Source organism: Hippopotamus amphibius, chromosome 1 (genome assembly GCF_030028045.1).
Source record: "Hippopotamus amphibius kiboko isolate mHipAmp2 chromosome 1, mHipAmp2.hap2, whole genome shotgun sequence".
Lineage (NCBI taxonomy): Eukaryota > Metazoa > Chordata > Mammalia > Artiodactyla > Hippopotamidae > Hippopotamus > Hippopotamus amphibius.
The window spans coordinates 39,140,440-39,162,027 of record NC_080186.1 but is presented as its reverse complement, the minus strand read 5'-3'; the positions used below and the strand labels follow the sequence as shown (position 1 = coordinate 39,162,027).

The window sequence follows — 21,588 nt, the reverse complement described above, 5'->3', positions numbered from 1 at the left end:
AACTCAATCTCCTTAGTATGGTGAGCTGAACATGTTAAGTTTAGAGATGTCCCACCTCTCTGTTGGGTGAGACCTCCCCTCCTGTATTCCATGTGGTCCTGATGGGGCTGTCCAATCTCTGTACCCCTCACACTTACCTCCAGGAGCAGACAGGCAGCCTGGCTGGATCAAACATAGCATTGCAAGTCCAAGGCCTGGTGATACGTCTAGGCAGGAGTAAGTGACCTAAGCCGAGCGAATCACTCCTACAAAATTCGATTTATGGACTCTGAGACGCCAGGATATAAGGACTCTGGGGCTCTGGGAGGGGTGCTTCTCCTTTTGAATCAGAAGATTAGCATGTAGGCCTAGCCGCCAGCAACCATCCTTCCTGTCATGTGGAGAGTGCTGTTTGACAGCCCATCCATGGAAGAAAACACCCTAAAGGGACAGAGCTTAGTAACAATGTTGAGTTCCCTGGCTCTGCCTGAAACTAAAACCCTTAGACGTCCCACATATTCTAAAGATATTCCCCTTTTTGCTTAAGGTAGGTTGAATCAAATTTCTGCTTGCTTGAGTTTAACTTCACAAACAGTGGAGCCACAGGAGACGAGGACCCTGGGTTCCCGAGACCACTGAGGTTGCACACCACCCTGAACTGCCTGCACAGACTTTTATGTGAAAAGGAAATAAACTTCAATCTTGGTTAAGCCACTGCTGTGGAGTTTTCTTTGGTAGGTGAGGTTGGTGGGGAGAGGTGTCTGTTACTCACAGCTGAACTTAACCCTAATTAATACAGGGAGGGGTGGGGGAAAGTTCCATAGACATGAAGGTCTGGTCTGGGGGTGTTAGCCTGGCGAATGAAGGGCTTAGGGTTGACACAGCCGCCATCTCTAAATCTCTACAGGGCAGGGCTGACCTGGAACACAAAGACCGAAGCAAAAGGAAGCCTAAAGGTTGTAAAGAGACTCAATTTCTGTGACTCCATGGAAGGAAAAAATTCCAACAGGGCCATCCCTCAGAGATTCACTCTGCTACTTTGATGGTAGCAAGCTCCCCGTCACTGGAAATGCATGAGTAGAGGCTGAACAATCATTTGGCATCCAGGTGCAGCAGAAAGAGTACAGGTTTTAGAGCTGGGTTTTAATTATGCTCTCACCACTTATTAGTCTCAGACAAAGAATCTCTCTAAACCTCAGTTTTCTCTTTTGTAAAGTCTCCAGATAGCTGGGTTGGAGACAGAGACCAAGGAAATTTCCTAGCGCTACCTTGCAGGGATTCCTGAGACCGAGTACTCTAGTTGGAGCCAACCGTGAGTCAGGAGGCCTCAATGAGGTTCCTGGCTCTCCTCTTCAGCCTTGACATTTTCAAGCATGCCTGCTCCAGCCTGCCAAGAGAATGCACCTCCCTCGGGTTTGTTCATGAGACTGAAGAGAAGCAGTCGCACCTGAGGCCTGAGGCCTGGGATCTACTCCCAGTCCTGCCCCTTTCTTCCTGTGTAACCTCTGTCCCTCCCAGGTCCTCAGCATCCTCATCTGCCATGTGAGAAGTGCATCTTCTGTTCTGGACAGTCTGGATCCAGAGTCAGGGCTCTTAACTACTGTGCCTTCTCTATAATTCCAAACGTGAGCAGCTGCCATTCACAACAATACTAATTATGTTTCTGCAACGGCCTGGCCTTGCCCAGGTTCTCGCTCATCCTGGCCCAGATCAGCCCCGAATGGTGCCATCACCACATGAGCTGATGTCACAGGTCTGGGGTGACCCTGAGGTTCCCAGGCGGCAGAGGGACTTGCTTTCAGCCAGGAGTTTGACTCCCTTCAGTCACATGCTTGCCTCTCACAAGGGGCTCTGCTTACGCTTCCCTCGTCCACTCCCTCCCACAAAGCTGGGGCCACTCAGATTTGGGGGATTAGAGGCAATGAAATGGGAAATCCAAGGTCAGAGAGGAGCAGATCTTAAAATGTGATTCTATGCTCAGAAGAAAGGAGTCATGATTGGGGTCTGGAAGGAGAGGGTCAGGAGGGGAGAGAGCAGCATCAGGCAGGAGGCCTGGAGGCCGGAACAGTGGAGGTCCAAAGAGCTAGCTCCTTACACCTGCCAGTGATGCCCAGGACTTGGGGGCTAGAAGGGAGAAGGGGCCATCACCCTGCACAGGTTGATAGAGCAGAGACCCTACCCAGAGTGGAGGTGGCTAGTGCTCGGCCTTTCCAAATCCAGAGGCCAGAGCATCTGTGGGAGGAGGGCAGTGAGGTTTGAGAAGGTGAAATTCTGACCACAGTCACTAAGGGCCCCTTTGATACATAAAGGAGGCCTGCTGCCAAAAAAACCAGTGTGACCACACGGGGAGGTTGAGGTCTTGATAAGGGCTGAGTGGGGATGTACTTCTAGGAACTTTGCCTGCAAATATACCTGCACACATGATGTATGTACAAGGTCATGGCAGCTGGTGTGGGAATGTCAAAAGGTTGGAAACAATGCAAATGCCCATCAATAGGGGATTTATTTAGCAAATAATGGCACATCTACATAAGGGAATAGTATGCTGTGTACCATTGAATAAAGAAGTTCTTTATCTGTTGATTTGGAAAGAGTTCTAAGATATATTGGGAGTTTGGGGGGTGTTTGGCCGCACAGCATGAGGGGATCTTAGTTCTCTGGACCTGGGATCCAACCTGCGCATCCTGAAGTAGAAGCTTGGAGTCTTAACCACTGGACCGCCAAGGAAGTACCCTAAGGTATATTGCTGAGTGAAAAAAAGTCAAGATACATAACAGTGTAAATATTATGCTCCCAGCTGTTTTTTTAAAGAGGAAATAATGTATGTTTTGTTTTGTATATGCAACAAAAATGTCTAGAAGGATAAATAAAAAACTAATAACTGGTTAACTGTTGGGGCAAATAAGGAACACGAATGGAAGAGAGACTTTTCACTGAATACTTTTTCTACCTTCAAAGCCAAGTAAATGTATTGCCTATTTAACAGTTAAATAAATACTTTAAAAGAAACAATGGAATCATCCCAATAAATAAGGCTGAGTGTGCAGAACATAAGATTAATAAAAACCATTACTATGTGCTGAACACTTTCTCTGGGCTCCAACCTGAAAATGGGTGGTGGCTATAGTGTGGAAAGCAGGCACGTGAGAGCCTGACCTCATGGGTGCCTGTGAGTGTTGGCCTGCCACCCTCAAGCAGGACAGTAGGGAGTCTGGAAGCTAGGACCCCAGACTTCCTTCCTTCCTTGCCCTCCTTCTCTTCTGTTCCCAGCCCTCTGTCTTTGCCTCCCTTCTTGGTCCCACCTAAATGACTTTGGAAGTAATCAGACTATTTCAGTTTGCCAGTCTGGACAGGGATTAGGATGGAGGAAAGGAGATTTCATAGGAACTGGAACAGCAGATTCTACCCTCCCTTCCTTCAAAACCCAAACCACAGCTCACCTCCTCCAGGAAGCCTTCCTTGTGAACTCACCAAGCCCCAGCCCCTCCACAACTCAGGGAGATGATCTGATGCCCAAGATGGGGGGGGAGGGGTGTCTCCCTGAAGCAGGGTCCAGGTCTCTTGTCTCTAATTCTCTTCACCCTCTAAATCTCAAGACCAAAGCCAGGTGTGTCCAACCCTGGCCAGGCTGCCCAGTGAAGGAGACAGTGGACAGAGAAGACACAAGCCCTATCCTGGGAAGCCCCCAGCTGGGTGGGGCAGAATATCCTCACCCACAGTCACAGTGGCTTGATTGGTTACAAAGGCCATCCCACCCAGGCAAAGAGACCAGGGCATACTCCCCCTGTTTCAGAGGAGTGTGAGGCTGAGCTCAGAGCAGAGAACCAAACCTGTGAGTGACCAAGGTGACCTCATAGCTCCCTCATCTTGTCAGCACTCTGCACACTATATGGTCACTCCTCCCCCGCCCCCCCCCAATATTTGGCTCTTCTGAGCAGAGCAGTGTCTGATTCACCTCTGAGTCCTCAGCTGGGGAGAGGCACACAATCAAGGAGCTTGGAGAGAGTTGTGTGTGACCTTATCTAAGTGTGTGACCTGGGACTAGACCTCAGGTTTCCTGATTCCAGCCCAGCACGCTTCCTTCTCTTTCCCTCTTACAGAGTGGGTCAATTCTCTGCACCTAGTATGGCCCACCCCACCCCCTTTCCAATCCCATCTACAATGGGTCAGCTACCAAGGGCTGCCAAGAAGAATGAGGGAGGATGGAAGATCTGGGAGGGCTTCCCAGGGAAGATGGGAATTGCAGCCAGTCTTCTCTTCTAAAACAAATCATTGGGCTCCCCATGAGCAAGTGTCTTTTGGGCACCCCCAGCCCAAAATAGCATCCAAATGGATCCTGGCTTCCTCCCACGGATTTCCTGCTCAAAGCAGGTGCATACAAGGTGGCCAATAGGTGGCGCTTTTGTCCCCACAAAATTAATGAGGGGAGAAGGGGGGAGAGAGACAGGAGTTCAGGGAGAGGGGAGAGAGAGGGGAAGAGTCCAAGAGGGAGGAAGTGGAAAGCTGAAAGAAAAAGGAAACCAGAACCTGTCACTTGGCTTGGAAAAGTAGCTTTCAAGATCAGGGCTGTGGGTGTGAGTTGCGGGGACATGGATATTGGAGTGAGCTGAGGAATTTTATTGGTGTCTGGGGCTTTCCATCCAAGTTTCCACCTCCACTGGCCTCTTTATCAGAGGAAAAGAATGAGTTTGGAGTCAAGGGGACCTGGAGTCCTGTTCCGAGTCAGTCACTTTGCAGCTTGACCTGGGTAAATCACTTAACCTTTGTGAGCCCCAATTTCCTCATCTATTAAATGGAGCTAATAATTCAAATAATGCCCTCCTGCATTCCAGGAATAAACTACTTGCTTGATTGTGTATTTCTGTGATACACTACTGGCTTCAGTTTGCTGATACTTCATTGAGGAACTCTGCATCTACTTTCATATGGGAGAATGACTATATTTTGTGTGTTCACCCCTTCTTTATCAGTTTTTGATGACATGATCAAGTAGAAAGAATTGGGATGACATCCATTTTCTTGTGTTCTGGAACAATTTATGTAACTAGAAAACTAGGTTCCTTGATGGTCTGATAGAATTCACAGGTAATACTGGCTAGCCTAGGTGCTTTCTGGTGGGAGCAATGGGGGAAATGGTCTCTGACAGTGTTTTCTGTTTCTTCTGTAGTAACAGGTCTATTGAGATTAGTTTCTCCTTAAATTAGTCCAGACAGACCAGGGTGGCTACCAGCCGAATGCCCACCCCCAAACTTTCAGGGTGGGCATGAGGCTGTGATTAAATGGGAAAGTTTGTAACCTCCATGGAATAGGAGGATTTTAGTCAATGGCTGATTGTTTCTATACCTTTGTATATCTACTTTTCTCCATCACCACCGCTACTTCCACCAAGCCACCAACCTTTCCTGCCTGGATACTGCAGTAGCCTTTTAATTGATCTCCCCATGCCACCCCACCCCAGATGCCTTCTTAACAGCATATTTGAGGCTATGAAATTTCCTCTCAGCACAGGTTTGACTGCATTCTATGGATTTTAATATGTACTATTCTCACCTTTATGAATTTATAGTCTATAATTTTAATTTTCCTCTAACTTGAGTTATTTAGATAAACATTTTTAAATTTTCAAGTGCTTAATTCAAAATGTGACCCAAGAACATATTCTTATACAAATTTATGAACATTTTTAAATGTTATGTTTTCATTTAATAATAAACACATTCATATAAGCATATTCTGGATCACTTAGATGACCTCCTGATATCACAGGTATCAGAGACTTAACATTTAGAGTCTTTATTTGCATTCGTTATCAAGTATTTCTTCTTTAATCTTGAGACAAAGCAAAAAATGATGTAGCCTTTATAAATAAATGCTGTGTTTGGGAATATTGGTGACATGGCTTGCTACATGAGGGAATGCTTGCCCTTCATTCAAAAGAAAAAAATGATGGATGGATTTAGCTGTCACATGGCTGAAGGCACACCAAACCCAAAGACCTGAAGTGGAGCAGTCAGAAACACATTCATAGTGCAAGTGTTCAGTTTCAGCAAAACCATGTCTTTTTTTACATTTGATTAATGTAATGAATTTGAATTTTTATTTTGTAGCTCTGTTTGAATTTATTAATTTTTTTTTGTTTTACAGTTACATGAAAGATACAAGTCTAAGGAATGTATACCTTCCTGAATTAAATGACATTATAATAAAAAATTAAAGTCAATACTGGGGGCCCACAGAATTTTTTTCCTTTAAGAGGGGACCACTTTAGCCTCCTGTATACTACAAAATCCTTCCCCTACCTCATACTTCTAGGATCTCCCAAAGAGGTACTTCACACGGGCTTAAAACCAGCCAACCCAGTCACTAACAGTAGAGGGTCCTCCAAGTTGCCCATTTTTTCTCCTGCCTTCCCAGGTGAAGCACAGTCCTGAAAATTACCCGAAGGAGCCTCTCTATTGGCATGCTGGCCAGTGTCCCTGCCAAGGATGTTACTTTCCTGGGTACTCCATCTTCTATGTGCCAGGGTGATATTGGCCATTTTCTCGAGCTGGGTCTGACAGGCCCTCTAACTGGCTCAGCACTAGTGTGGACCCAAAGCCATCCTTCCAGTGTTCCTGATCCCCCTAAGTTAGGAAGCAGGCCCCCCTTGGCTCACCTATGAGGAACTCCTTATTCCTATAAGGAACTCAGAACCATTCCCCTGCCTTAACCCTCCTGCCAAAACAAGATTTCCTCATTTCTATGACACTGAATCTCCTTCCCAACTTCCCAGTAGGTAGGTATGGTAGGTAGGTGGTGTATACTGAACCCAGAAAACACTCTCCCATTCCCCTTGTTCTCAACTGCCCCAAAATAAGTATACAAAACATAACTTTGACTCAGCCATTTAATTGTCAAAGTGCACACTTAACTTCTCATGCTAAATTAATCATCTTAATTTCAGATGTGCAAAATGTCCCCCCAAATTGATCTCGACTGAAACAAAGAAATAAACCAAAAGGGGAGATTGGAATCCTGGGAGCACAGCATCCAACACAGGATAGAAATGGAGGGAATTCCAAGGAAAACAGTAAAGGGAAATTTCAGGTCCACATCTGGGCAGCAGACATGGAGCTCAATCAGTCCAGGCTGGAGCTGGAGGACAAAGGGCTCTGGAAGAGATGCCCCCAGGAGAGGAAAACCACAACAGCCAAAAGCGATGACAGATTTCCTGATAAGTTTGACCTCATGAAAAATTGTGCTATTGGAAGATATGGCAAGAAGATTTAGCCATAAGTACAAAGAAAGCTAAGCAAATGAAAAATATAAGGCATTACCTCCAGGAAAAATCAGAAGTTGCACTGAAAAAAAAAACAAAGGAAGTGTAGTTATGGTACACTAGCAGCTTATCACAGAACAATATTTATATAGCAATAATAATGTAAATGTTAAAAACTAATTTAACTAAAAGTTGGTAATTTGGGTGGGATTGGGAAGAGAGAGAGATTTAGAGGTAAATGATCACCTATCATAATAGGAAGGTAGTCACTTCTGTTTTAAAAGAGGAGAGTACAAGCATGGAAATAGGAAAGTTAATTCCAAAAGAGACAAATAAGAACTGAAAGTAGATGCTTCTAGGGAATGAAGCAGGGGTCCTGAGACTGGGGCAAGACACCATAAAAGGCTTTTGATTGCTATTTGACTGGTTAGATTATATGATTGTTTCAATTTAACAAAAAACACAAATTAAGAGTTAAAAATGTGTCTTCAGAGTTAGAAAGACTTCAAGTTTTCTATAAGAATGAAGGGGGAAGTATTTACTTAACATTTCTGAAGACTGTTCACACTATTTCCTTCAGAAAGGGGTAGAGGGAATAATATTGAAATCTCATTTCTTGATTTAAAAAAAGTGCTTGGTGCTTTTAAAGACACAATTGAATTAGGGCTTTTGTTTTGTTTCTTCAACACTTTCCAAAGTGTCAAAATTCTTAGGGTACTCTATGACAGTAACTTTCCAGACAATGAACTCTGTAAGGGCACAAACACTCTGGTATTTGCATCTGTATTGGCCTCAGAGCCCAGCACAAGGCCTGACACACACTAAGCCCTCCATGACGTTGAGTAAAGGAAAACTACAGAGGCAGCTTTTAAATAACATCTTTCTGATTTTCCAGCTCAGTAGTGACCTTTCTAGTATTTCTGTGCAGACATTTCCCATCTTGTCCTCACTATTTCAAGATTCCAGGGACAGAGACCAACATGGCAGGGGCAAGAGTTGAATTCAGAACTCAAGAAGCACTTCCTGGCTTTAGCAGAGTAAGAAGGGTCCTCCCCTTCCCTTCCGTGGAAATGTCTCGGATTTGGAAGGAATTTATCAAGTGCTGTAAGGCAGGAGGAGGGGCTGTAACACCATTTGGAGCAGAAGGAAGTTTGTATTTTGATCTCTATGGAGCTCTACTCCTTAGAGAACTGAGGGCAGGATCTTTGATACCTGCTGGGCCTCCAGGAAGGGCAGTTTTCTCATTGGACAAATGGGGATCTAGTCTCCACCTCCACCTCTTTCATCTCTTTCAGCTCTTTTGCAGATCACCATGAGGACCAAAAGTGAGAATGGGGAAGAAGGTGCCAAAGTACTGCCAACCCAATCATTATTCAGTAAGTCAGACACAATATTAGACACTAGGGATTCATTCATTCAGTCAGTCAGTCATCAAATATTAAGTGAAGGGCTGCTGTGCATCAGGCAAATTAGATCTGACTCTTGCCCAAAGGGGTTAATAGCTGAGGGAGCGGGGTCTATCCAGGGCATGTCATACCAGACTCTGCATACCTACTGCCCTACCTCCAGAGAGGGCCTTACCTGCCTTCTCAGATTTCCTGAACCTTTCTCCCCTATGAGCTACCTACCCTTCATGTTCACCTTCCATCACTGCCCCGGAGCTTTAAACTCTTGTATCTAAGAGAGGTGCATCAGGTACATCCAACATGCAAATCACTTTCATCCTGGGTTCAAACACATTGATCCCCTCCCCCACCCTTCCCCATAGCTAATCCAGGCCCTACTAGACTAAAAACCCCCGGGGCAAAGGAGCTTGGAAAAGCCTGATGCTTAGCATTTGGGTCAGCACCAGAGAGCAGGATAGGGTCAAAGGCCAACTCCCTCCCTCTTGCCACAACCCCTGAGTCCCTGCTCAGTGCTGCCCTGTCCTTGGTGCTGGGGCCGGTCATGAATCCGCTCAGGTCCCTGCTGCCCCAGAGCCCCCAGCAGGGGAGTTAAGACAGGAGCCATAGTTGATGGTGTAGAACCCAGCTCCAGAAGTTCAGCAGGGCATGTATGGTTCTGCAGCCTAGTTGGTCCCACTCCTTAAAGCAGGGAGTAGCCTTTTAAACTGATCCCCAGCCTCAGCACAATGCCTTTCCTCCAGAATACTGTGCATACTAATCACTCGGGAATTTTGTTAAAATGTGGAATCTGATGATTCAGTGCATCTGGGTTAAGAGCCTGAGATTCTGCATTTCTAACAAGCTCCCAGGTCCCTGGGACCCAGACCACAGTTTGAGTGGAAGGCTCTGGAGCTCTTGTCTCATTTCTCTGAGGACTGATTGGTAATGTCTCTTCCCCACAGATCCATAAGCTCCTTAAGGCAGGGATCTTGCCTGTTTGTTTCGCGATATATTCCCAGTGCTTGGCACATTCAGTAAGTGCTTTTTGGAGGAGTAGCCAGTGCTCCCTTATCCATGGGAGCTGAGAATAATCCCACACAGCAGACAAACCCACTGGCCAATACAGTCATGTGCACACCCCATCTCATCTCGAGCAGCCTCTGCAGCAGGTGATGGCACTTTACCAGGCCTACTATGTGCACAGCTACGGCTTAATCACATCCTAATCCTACTTCATGAACCTTTGCCTAATAACTCACACGGGGCTCACCCTGTATGGCAACCCAAGATCCTGAAGAAAGCTCCCCCACTATCTCCCCAGACCACTCCCCCAAGTCACCAGCCAGCACACCGAGCCCAGAGGAAGGTTTCTTCTTTCTTTTTAATTAAACTAGTTTTAATTAAAAATAATAATGACCTAATAAGTCCCAAGTTTTCCAGATGATGGGGCCCAGTAACTGCCCTTGCAGTCAAGGAGCCCCTGGTGCTGGTTGTGTCAGAAGTGAAGAACTGTCCTCAGGGTCCGGAAGAGCTCAGCCAGGTGCGCCTGTGTGGAAGGGGAGCGCTGTCCCAGTAAGAAACAGAACAGACAGGTAAGTGGCGGTGGGCGACACACTTGTAGGGGAATGAAGGGCCAACAGCAAGGGAGTCGTAAACCCAGGAGTCTGACCTCTAATGTGTTATAAAAACACCAGCGAAGGTTAAAGAAGGAGCCAGTGGGGCGGGGGGGGGGGGCGGGGGGCGACTTGAGATCGAAGGTCTGGCTTCCGAAGGCTTGGAATTCACTAGAATTCCGAGGTGGGAGCTCACAGGTGGTGACCCAGGGTCCCCAGACATGGGACCCAAAAGAGCGCTGGGGTGGGGGAGGCGGGGCGTGCACAGATGAGGACTCAGTGGAGGGAGAAGACACGAGGGCGTCACGATTCGGGGTGGGAGTGGGGGTTCAGCCCGGTGGAGAGACGGTGGGAGGCTCCCCAGGGCTGGGGGCCAGAGACAGATGGCACAGGTGTGCTCGGTCCACGAAGCAGAGCCGGGGGGCTCTGAGGTGCGCTCCAAGCCAAGAGGGCAGAGATGGGGGCTCCCGGGCAGCGCCGCGTCCTGGGGGAGAGGGGCCCGAGCCACTCCGCGGGCGGCGACGGGGCTCACAGGTAGCGCTCCAGCCCCGGCGCGTAGCCCGGCGGCCGCAGGTAGGCCTCCCCCGGGCCGAGCGGGCCGAGCGCGGCCGCGGGCCCGGCCAAGGCCAGCAGCGGCTCGGCGGGCAGCGGGCCGGGGCCGGGGCGCGTCGCGGGCAGCCCCAGGCGGTCGGGCGGCGGCGGGTAGAGCGGCGGGGAGGCGGCGGCCGCGCAGGGCGGGAAGGCGGCGTCGGGCGCGGCGCAGCAGGGCGGCTCGGGGGCGCCCAGCCCCGCCAGCTCGGGCGGCAGGCTCACCAGGCTGTCGACGCTGAAGAGGCGCGCGGGCGGCGCGGGGCCGGGGGCGGCGGGGGGCGGCGGCGCGAGCAGCGCGGGCCCGGGGCCGGGCGCGTAGGGCGCGTAGGGGAAGGGCGGCGGGCCGGCGGCGGGCGCGGGCGCGGGCGGCGCGGCGGGCAGCGCGGGCAGCTCGGCGCGCTTGAAGCGCTTGCGGCGCCGCAGGAAGCTGCCGTTGTCGAACATGTCGGCGGCCGCCGGGTCGAGCGTCCAGTAGTTGCCCTTGCCCGGGTTGCCCGGCTCGCGGGGCACCTTGACGAAGCAGTCGTTGAGCGTGAGGTTGTGGCGGATGCTGTTCTGCCACTTTCGCGGGCTGTCACGGTAGAAGGCGAAGCGCTCGGTGATGAAGCGGTAGATGGCGGCCAGCGTGAGGCGGCGGCCCGGGGCGTGCGCCAGCGCCATGGCGATGAGCGCGATGTACGAGTAGGGCGGCTTCCCGCGCTGCAAGGGCCGCCGCCGCCGCCGGCCCGGGCCCGGCGCGGGCGCGGGCGCGGGTTCCGGCTCCCCGCGGCCCGCGGCCGCCTCCTCGGGCTCCGGCCCCGGCTCGGCTCCTGCGAGCGGCGACGGCGGCGGCCCCGACGGCGCGACCGAGGGCGGGGCCGGGAAGCCCGAGAAAGCGGCGGGCGGCTCCATGTCGCTGCGCCCAGTCATGGGAAATGGGCGGGCTGCCCGCGCTCTCGGAGAGAGCCGCGGCCGCTGACCCGCCTTATATGGACACGGCCCCCTCCCCCTGTGCCCCAAACCAGGGGCGAGGGGTCGACCTTCTCTGCTGGTCAGCGCCTCCCCTCTAATTTGCCTTCCCAATCCTCTTACAATGCTGACAAGTCTCCCTCATCCCCACCCCCACCCCCACCCCCAACATTTCACCCCTCCCTTGGTTTCGTCCCTTTGGGTCAGTCTTTCCCAGACCCAGCCTCGTCCCTTCCCCATCTCCACTGGGGCAGCCCCTGGCCCTGGCCCCATCCCACCGGCTTCAGTCAGCCCCCTTCCCTTCCTGCTCCTCCCTCAACCTCCACCCCTTTGGGTCAATGCCAATCACAAATCCACCCATTCAGAGCACTCTCTGGGCCCCTTCCCCATTATGCTTCTTCCAGTTAAGTCCTGTCCCCTCCATCCTTCTCTCCTAGTCCCCTCCCTGTCCTTCCAACCCCAGGCTGGGGTAGAGATGAGAGCCGCCCAGGGCCGCCTTGCTAGCCCTCAGCATCCTGATGCTGTGCTGGCCGTGGAGGTGCCAGGCCAATGGGGGGACATCAGGCAATGGAGAAAGGTAGAGTGGGGGGAGGGGGAGAGCAGGAGGCTGGCTTTGTGTCAGGGGAGTATGTTTCCTGGCTCCAGGGTCAGCATCTCCTCTCTCTGCTATCTCCCCCACAACCTTGTCCCCTCCAGGTCAGCATCCTTTAAAAAACAAAATCATGAAGAGTGGTCCAGCTAGCAGATTTGGGAACTGGAGGACTGACTACTTTAAAGCAAGAGCTCCCTAGAAAATCTGTAACTTAGCATTGCCTTCTGGCTGCCTCTTCTCCATGCATCTTCTATTCTAGAAAAAGAGCTCCCTTTCTCACACATTCATGTCATGCACACTGGGAAGATGCACAAAACACAGCCTGCACAGCCCAAAGCTCCGAGGAGTAGTTACTGGGTCAGAGAGGGACCCCCCAAGTGCTTCCACGCACTGGAGGTCTGAGAGAGCTGCTTACTGGCCCTGAAATGCCAGACTCATATCTCATTGGGGAAGGGGGCCGGGTCTTGGTCTTTATTTAAACCTGGCTCTAGGAAATACCACCATCTACCACATAGTTCAGAAGAGATGCAACCCTGAGCCTAATTTCAGGGAACTTTTCCAAAGTGACAGGAAAGCCAAGCCTGGCTTGGAGGGAACTAAAGGATGAAAGAGACTTGTCTTAAAGAAACTCATCTGTCTTGGAGATAGGCAAGTTCAAGGGAACACAGCTGGGAATAGGTAAGACAATTGAAGTGGCCCAAATTTAAGAGTGGCCCAAATTTAAGTGGTGCAAGTGTAGGCTCAGCATTTAAGAGCCAGTGCCTCCTTAAATTTGGGGGCCTAGGTGCCTCACCCCAGTTCTGGCCCTGATGTGGAGTGCCCCTGGGTACAGATGATCAAAGCTAGCTACAGCAGCCAGAGGGCCTACGGCTTCAAAATTCCAAACTTGAAGCTCAAGGGCCCGCTGCTCTCTCAGCTCCAATCTCAGCTGATAATATAACAGCCACCATTACGGAGCATTGTGTATGTGGTAAACACTTATACACATAAGGTCACTTAAACGTGAACACCTTGAGAGGTAGGTACTGTTATTATCCTTGTTCTGCAGATAAGGAAACTGCAAAGGCTTTGAGAGGTTAAGAGATTTGCCTAACTTCACATACCTAGTAAGTGGCAGGTGGGATTAAACTCAGAGTTCAGTGCACCAGCACCAAGACTCTTCTAAGAACACCATATTTTAAAGCTGAGACTGTAGAAATAATTTACTCTATAGAGTCCTTCCAGCTCTCACAACTTCAGCTGCAAAGTTGACGCCTAGCCTCTCTACTGACCTCCAAGTCAGCATATCCAAGTGTCCATTGGACATGACCCTCAACCTCGTGCACTCCCAACCCCATCCTCCTCCCTGTCCTGCATTCCAGAGCTCAGCCAATGGACCTCTTGCCCCTCACCTCCCAGATGGGAAATATGGACATCAACACGGGCTCCTACCTCCCCCATTACTCTTCATATCCAAACAACCTGCAAGTCCTATCAATTCCACATGGATCCAAATCTGTCCTTCCTTCAGTGCTCCTGGCCTCAGTTTAGCCCACATCATTCATCAAGCACTTCTGTGCCTGGCCCTTGGCCAGTGCTCGGGGGAGACAGAGGTGAAGGGACTCACAGTCTGGTGGAGAGATGGACACACAGACAATTACAACTTGGAGAGAAGCAGGCAGGGAGCTGTAGAAGCAGAGAGGAAAGAGAGATGACACTCAGAGATCTAGAGACAACCCCCCACCCCCACCCAACAATGAAGAGTCAGCCTGGTTTATACAGAAACAGGCCCCACCTCAGCACCCTCTCCACCTTGCATCTTACTGCCTGGCACAGGCCTTGGGAGCATAAGATGGTGCAGGCACAACGAATAGCTCACCAAAGAGAAAGGCAAGACAAGCAGCTGCAGCAGCAGGGAACCTGGCTCCAAGAGCCGAGTGACCTGGGCCGGTTGCTCATTTGAGTGTCAGTTTCCTCACCTGTCAAAGAGGGACAATAATGGACTCTCTCAGTGTTGTTATGAGATTTAAATGAGGTCATGTATGAAAGTTCCTGGCCCACATTGGCACCTGGTAATAGGAGATATTTTTTAATAGGAGATTTCTACTACGTACCTGGCATTTCTGGTATTAAACCAGGAAGGGAAGGAGAGAGGCAGAGCCAGAGAAATGATTTCAGAGCCCGCATACTTTCAGTCAGGTGCAGCAGAACCCTGCAGGTAGACTCAGGCAAGAACCAGAACCACCATCTTTTCTCACCTTCCCTTCGGGCTGAAGTCCCCCTCCAAAGGCCTCTACCACAGCCTCCTGGGATAGGGGCAGGTTATGGAGAATGGCTCTTATTACCTCCCATGGCAGACTGCAATTTTCTTATAGTTTCAATTTTCCGGTCCATGTATAGACACTGGGACATAGTATATGTTCAATAAATGGTACTGAATGTGTGGTTAGCTGTGCCACTCTTGGGGAGGGTGGGGGCAGGGATCTGGGCCAAAGGGGTGAGAACCCAGACTTTTCCAGTTCTCTGTGTCTGCCTGGCCCCCTCCATTGGGCCTGCTTCCCGGAGCCAAGCAGGCCGGTGTCAGGGGGTGGCCCAAGGGCTAATCCTTGTTTTCAGCGTGGCTGGGCCCTCTTTTCACAGGCCCTGGGCCGGACGGGATGCGGCTGAGCATCCGGGCATAAGATGGCCAGTGAAGGCGGCCCCTTTCTCATGGGCCTGGATTCCAGGCGGCCCAGCGTCTGAGTGGAGCCCCTGGGGCGGGAGGAACACAGTGGCTGGGTTGGGCAGGCCTTTGTCTGACCATGCTGGGTGGATATTCAGGCTGGCAGGAGGGATTAATGGCCAGGGATTGGCCCTGGGGCCGGCCTTCCCACTGCCCTTTGGAGGCCAAAGGCCCAGGTCAGGGCACACAGTGTTGATGGCTCCCTAGATAGGAGTGGAAATTCCCACCCTGTCCAAAGCTGTTAGCATCAGCCCCCAAGGCTCCCTGCCCCCAGCCCCACCTCTACAGAGGCACCATGAGCCAAGAGGGGCTTCTTCGAGGCAAGGAGCAGCAGGTGGGGGCCAGAGCTTCTCAGTTACTCCGCCTGGGAGAGAGGGCTGAGGCTGAAAGTCGTTTCAGGTCCTTGCTCAAAGATTCACAGCCACTCTAGGAGGGCTCCCTGACTGCCTCTCCAGTGCTCTGGAGAGAAAGAGGTATGTTAACCCAATGCGGGTCCAAGGGACCAGCCTGAGCTGTCACCAGACCCCATAAGGCTTCCTAGAATATTTCTCATGTATCCCTAGTTTGAGACCACTCTAGAGCCATTTAGTCCTAAAGCCCTCCATCACAGCAGCCATAGAACCCATAGCCCAGAGGCTGCAGAAGGGGCTCAGGACCTCAAGGAACTCTCAGAGACACCCCCACTTCAACCCTTGCCACCTAGGGATCCCAAGGGCTGCTGCAGGGCCTCCTCCCTCTTACCTCCAAGACCAGAACTGTCCGCAATACTGCTCCTTCCTCAGAAGCCTGGGGCAGACAGTTGCAGCCTGGCGAGGGGACATATTGGGCGCCCATTCTTGTGTGGCCTTTTCTAACCAAGCTGCTCTTAAACTAGGGATGAAGGCAGCAGCCCCAGCCTTACCCACAGACCCTGACCCCTGCAATGCCCTGTGGGCTGCGGGGCCTGCGCCAGGCTTAGGAGAGGGAACGAGGGCAGGCCTGACTCTGGAGAGAGCATCAGACAAGCACCCGGGAGGAGGATGCCCCTCTTGGTGCTTCTTCATTCCTTAAGGACTTCCATTCGGCAAATCCTGAGGATCTGTGTCCAGGCTGCCAAGGGGCTGGGTCAGTGATGAGTCAGACTGACCTCTGCCTTCACTGTGCCCAGGAGGGGGCAGCCACGTAGCCACTGCCCCTACAGGGTGGTCAGTGTGTGATGTGGGCAGAGAAGAGACTTCAGGGGCACAGAAAAGGGAGCCCACTGGCCTGACAAAGCCAGAAAGCTTCCTGAGGGGGTAGAACTCCAGCTGCAAGGGGGTCAGGCCCAGGCTGGATGAGGGTTCATTCTCTGTGCCCCCATCCCAGCTCATCACTGCACTTATTTTACTGACTCTCTACGTGTCTGTCTCCCACACTAGACTCTGTATACATTGAAGGCAGGTACCATCCCTCACTCATATTTGGATCCCTGGCACTAAGTATAGTGCCTGGCACAAGTTGATGGTGGATAAATGTGAATCAGATAGTCGGAAGGATGACTGGATACCAGGACAAGAAAACCGCAGGTGCACAGGTGTAAAGGCAAGAGATTATAGTCCATTCTGGGAGGTGCAAGACTTTCAGTGATTTTCTACTAAAATTTAGATGAGCTAATATGTGTAAAGTTCTTAGGACACTGCCTGGCACATGTCAATATTGTGTGTTAGCTGCCATAGCTGTTGTTTTTGTTGTTACTTTTCACTGTGACTAGTGTAGAGTGTCAGGGGACTGAGACAAAGAAGATAGACTGAAGTCAGATTGTAGGTGACTTATTTGCCAGGCTAAGGAGTTTAGATCTTTCTAGAGACAACAGGAAACCTTTGAAAATTTTTCAGCAGGGGAATGACAAGGTCAGATCCCTTGTTTAGATCACTGTGACAGCAGATAGACCGGGGAGGGAAGAGGCTGGAGGCTAAGAGACCAGATGGGAAACTGAGCATATGGTACCATGTGAACTGAGGCTCTGGTTCTGGGGAAGCATCAGGCCCTTAGCACCCATTCACTCTGGACCAGGGCAGAGAGAGGGCCTCCAATGTCCATCTCAGATGGTACCTTAAACCTCAACTTTGTCACCCATCCAGGAACTGGCCATCACCCTCTACTCCTTTCTCTCCCTCTCTGACCACCTCTACTCACCAAGACCCGTTAGTTCTCAAAAGTTTCTCTCAACTGTTGTCTCTTCTCTTGTCCCTTTGTCTCAGTCTTTGTTCAGGCCAGTGTCGGTTGTCACACTGCCGACTGCAGTGACCTCCTGGCTGGGATCCCTACCTCCCACTCCCATTCCTTCTCTCCTCAGCAGCTGGAGCGATGCAGCATCTGTTAGACGCCTTTGGTGGTTCCCCATCAGCTCAGGAGTCAGCAGAATCCTTAACACAGCTGGCAGGGGCCGCACCACCTGACCCACCTGGGGCCCCACCGCCTCCTCTCTCCCCCATTCCCCTGTGCCCCATTTCCCCCTCAGCACACACACATTCTCGACAGAGCCACTTTCAGCAAAGTGCCAGGTCCTCTCCCACTCTGAGCCTTTGCTAATTGAAGTGAGCAAACCTGCTTTGCCAGGTTTGGATACAAAGGCAGTCTCATTTACTTTTCCAGCCAGCCCCTCGATCTCCTAAGACATTAATTAACAGGAAGGCCTATCTTTCCCTCTGAAAGATTCCACCTAATCTGCCTGATGGACTCCTCCTTGTCCTTTGAGAACCGCTCACAGAAGATAACCATTTTATCCTCCGGAAAACATTTCCCAATTTCTCCTTCCTTTCTCCTTCCGCAGGCAAAAGGCCCACCAGTACCTCTGGCCCGACTGAGCCTTCAGCACATGCTCTGCGTCTGCTTTCCTCAGTGCTCAGTTCATCCTTGGACCCTGTGCCAGGCTGCAGGGCTGCACAGCTCAGTGAGCATTGTTGAGTGACTGACTACCTCGCTGAATGAATGAATGAACGAACGGACAGATGACCACCAGTGTCTGGAAAGGCAAAAGATCCCTGTGCCTGATTTCCAGCTAGGAATCTGCCTCCTGCCCTTGCTGCCTCTTCCCTCAGCTCCATGGCCCTGGGCTGAGACCCCCCATGCAGTCCTTGCCTCTGCAGTGTCCAGACTCGATTCAGGCTCAGACTCAGACAATGTTGGCTCAGCCCTGAGGGTGTAATTCCAGCTGCTCCTAAACCACACACCCGGCATCTGAAGTATGTTCCGTGTCATTTGGGGCTGTCAGCGTCCTGCCATCCACCTCACCCACATCCTAGGCAGTCTCAGGGCTCTCGGGCCTCCCTGCTTCTCAGTTCCAGGGTAGCTGAGGGGGAGCCGTGCTGTTAGCCAGACCGGCTGAGCCAAGGGAGCCTGGGGTTGGAGAAGAGTGAGTTAGAATCCACCACTCATTTGCTGTGTGATCCTGAGCAAGTTGCACAACTCCTGTGGCCCATAAACCCCCAGGGCTTGGAGAACTCTGAGAGGATCTGGGCCAGTGATTCCTAACTTGCAGACCCTTTAGCTGAAGCATCTGGAAACCACGTGGTACCCTGTGCTGTCTGTAAAGAGGACTCACAATGTGTCTCTCACACAAGTATGAATGCTTTGCAAATGGATGTTGAAGCTGCTGTGACTGAGAAATACACGCAGTGAAAAGCTTTGTAGTCGTTTTAATTTTTAATCCATCAGTGGATACGAAAAGCACAACTACTATCATATGGAGTAACGGAGAGGTACTTGTTAATCCCCACTCTGGAACTACCGCGGTAGTCCAATATGCCTTTTTCACAGTTCTCGACATTGAGGCCCAGGAAGGGGAGATACTTGCCTAAAGTCTCAAAGCAAGTCAGTGCAAAGCCAGAAACGGAGCCTAGGACTCTGAACCCCCAATTCCTCCTTCTCTGCATTTATCCAATGGTATTTATTAGCACCTGCCTGTGGCCGGCTCTACGCTGGGCACCAGGGAGCCAGTAATAGAGACCCACAGTCCTACCCACAGGGTCTGACATTCTCTGCCAGGGAGAGGAGACACTGAACAAAGACTCTATCCTAACTCCTCAAAGAAGCTGTGGGAAGACTGGAATCAGGAAGTGATGTGATAAGATTGCCATGGTCTGATAACCACTGCATTTGCAATGCAGATGATGGACCGGAAGGGTTTTATCATTTAGGATGTTTTGGGCTTCAAGTGCAGAAAAGCTCAACTCAAAGTGACTTAGGCTGTAGGGAAATGTGTTTTCTCCCTAACAAGAAGGTTGGAGGCAGGATGTAGTTAGGGCTCTGGCCCCCCTTTTCTGTGATTCTCTTGGCTCTGTGGTCCCTCATGGGTTGGCTTCATCTTCAGGCTGGTGACAAGATAATTAGAGCACCCAGAACTGCAACACTGAGTTCCAAGTATCCAAGAAGAAAAGCATTTATCTCTTTCTCTGCCTTTTTCTTAGGAGAGGAGAGCTCCCCTCCCCCCACCCAAATCTCCTCAGCTCTCATTGGCCAGAGTTGGATCACTTCCCCACTCCTAAACCAATCACTGGCAATGAGGAATGAATTACAGGTTTGACTAGGACTACTCAGAGCCTACCCACTCCCAGAATTGGGAATGGGTCACTTTCCCAAGAAGTGGGTTGCTGTGTGAAAGAGACTGGATACTGTCATAAAACAGGTTCCCTTAGGAAGGAGGAAGGGACAAAGTCTGCTATAAAGAGAGAAGCGAGGAGGCTGGAGTCCACTGAACAGGGCACCTTCTGTAGAGCACTCACCTTGCTACCTCATACAAGCCACTCACAGGTGTCTGTCTCCCCACCTGGCCCTCACCTCCTTGAAGGCAAGCCCTGGGACTCAGCCTCTTTGTGGCTCCAGGCACAGGAGTCACCAGAGACGAAAAGGAGTGGTTAGAAAAGCCAGTGTCTTCCCACAGTAGGAAGCATGAGCTCCCATCTAAGTGCCCCAAGCAGGGACCAGGGAAGAACACCTTGTGAAGGATCACCTGGCTGGGTGAGCTGGGACACTCATCTTGACCTCCCTGAGCCTCAGTTTCTCCTTTAGAGACCTGGGAGAGGATGTTCTTGCTCTTCAGCAACATTCACCTCCCACAGAATCTTCCATCTTCATCACCACAAATGAGCTTCAGGGTGAGGGATGAGTGGGGAGGGGTTAAGAAGAGGGAAAAGAGGGAGAAGGGCAGGTAGAAAGACTAGAACTAGAGTGCTGGAGCCATCTCTGACCAGCTGGTGAGATTAGTGCATCTCCTCCCAGCACTGCTCTTGGTGACATATTGGTAGTTTGAAATTGGCCACAGTGGCAGGTTTTACACCAGAAATTGACAAATGCTACAAATCAGAACCTACTCCCCTCTCGTCCATGCCTCTCCCCCACCCCTCATCCAGCTGTTAAACATTCACCAGCCCACCAATTGGCAAAGCTCCAGTGATTAAAATAATAAAGCTCAGACAAGACTGAGACTCTCCTTTGTGGCTGTGGGGGTGGGGGGGTGGGGGTGGGGGTCTCCAGGGAGGGAGGGCCTAGACGGCAGGGCCGGGGGTGGGGGGTGGGGGGAGGAGCAGGCATTGACCTGTCCTTGCACTGGGACCCCTTAGCTCACACTCCTGGAACCCTGTGTCTGTGTCCAGCACTAGGCCAGAGCCTACAGAACGTCCCTAACACAGCAGCTCTGTGAGCCAGGCCTGACCGCTCCCCCCACCCCTCCATTTATCCTGAGTTCTAATACTTAGTTCACACTGTTTGACTCAGTAACTCCCCTGCTAGGAATTCAGAAATTCACCTTGAGGGGTGTGTTCACCGATGGGTGTTCATTCAGGGAGGGTCATCACTGTGTTATTTACAATAGGGGAAGAATTGAACCCAATGTCCTGAGGTAGGTTTGCTCTGTTCCTTGAAACATTAGGCAAATGTTGAAAGAAGAACATTTTTGAGGACTTTTTAATGACATGAGGAAATACTTATGATATAATGTTAAATATAAAAAACAGCACGCAAGAGTGACACTGTATGATATCAATGTTTCTGTATGTATACATACATAGGAAAAGAATGGGAAGAAAGTACCCCAGGATATCAACTGTTTTTTTCTTTTTCCTTCTTTATTTTTTTAGGAATTAAAGCTATAAACATAATTCACCAAGTTATGCTCTCGAGACATATGCACTTTGCTGTGTTTATATGTGCTAATACCTCAATTAAAAGTTCTTTAAATGTATACATATTTGATACACCAGAAACCAATAGTGGTTGCCAAGGCAGAAGAAAAATAGTGTGGTTATAAAACAGAAGTGAAAAGGAGACTTTACCAGAGATTGAACCCAGGCCCTCAGCAGTGAAAGTGCGGAGTCCTAACCACTGCTCTGCCAGGGAATTCCCCCATTTGCATCTTCTGAATTGAAATCACATGAGTGTATCACCTATTCAAAGATGGCTTGATTACATTTTTTAAAAATAGATAATACGCATGCATGAGTTCTTTAACCAGAGAACAAAATGTTAATTCCAAAACCATCCCCAGTTTACAGATGAGGGAATGG

The 21,588-nt window shown here is 50.5% G+C and overlaps 1 protein-coding gene across 1 annotated transcript; it reads right to left on the bottom strand.

Annotated features, from left to right (window-relative positions):
* Positions 1–10,763: 10,763 nt before the first annotated feature.
* On the bottom strand, positions 10,764–11,735 carry FOXE3 (forkhead box E3). The gene has a single exon (XM_057706303.1). The coding sequence runs from the start codon at positions 11,733–11,735 to the stop codon at positions 10,764–10,766; it is 972 nt and encodes a 323-aa protein (XP_057562286.1).
* Positions 11,736–21,588: the final 9,853 nt, after the last annotated feature.

Coding starts and splice junctions, on each gene's coding strand:
- FOXE3 (XM_057706303.1), bottom strand. CDS start 11,735: ATGACTGGGCGCAGCGACATGGAGCCGCCCGCCGCTTTCTCGGGCTTC.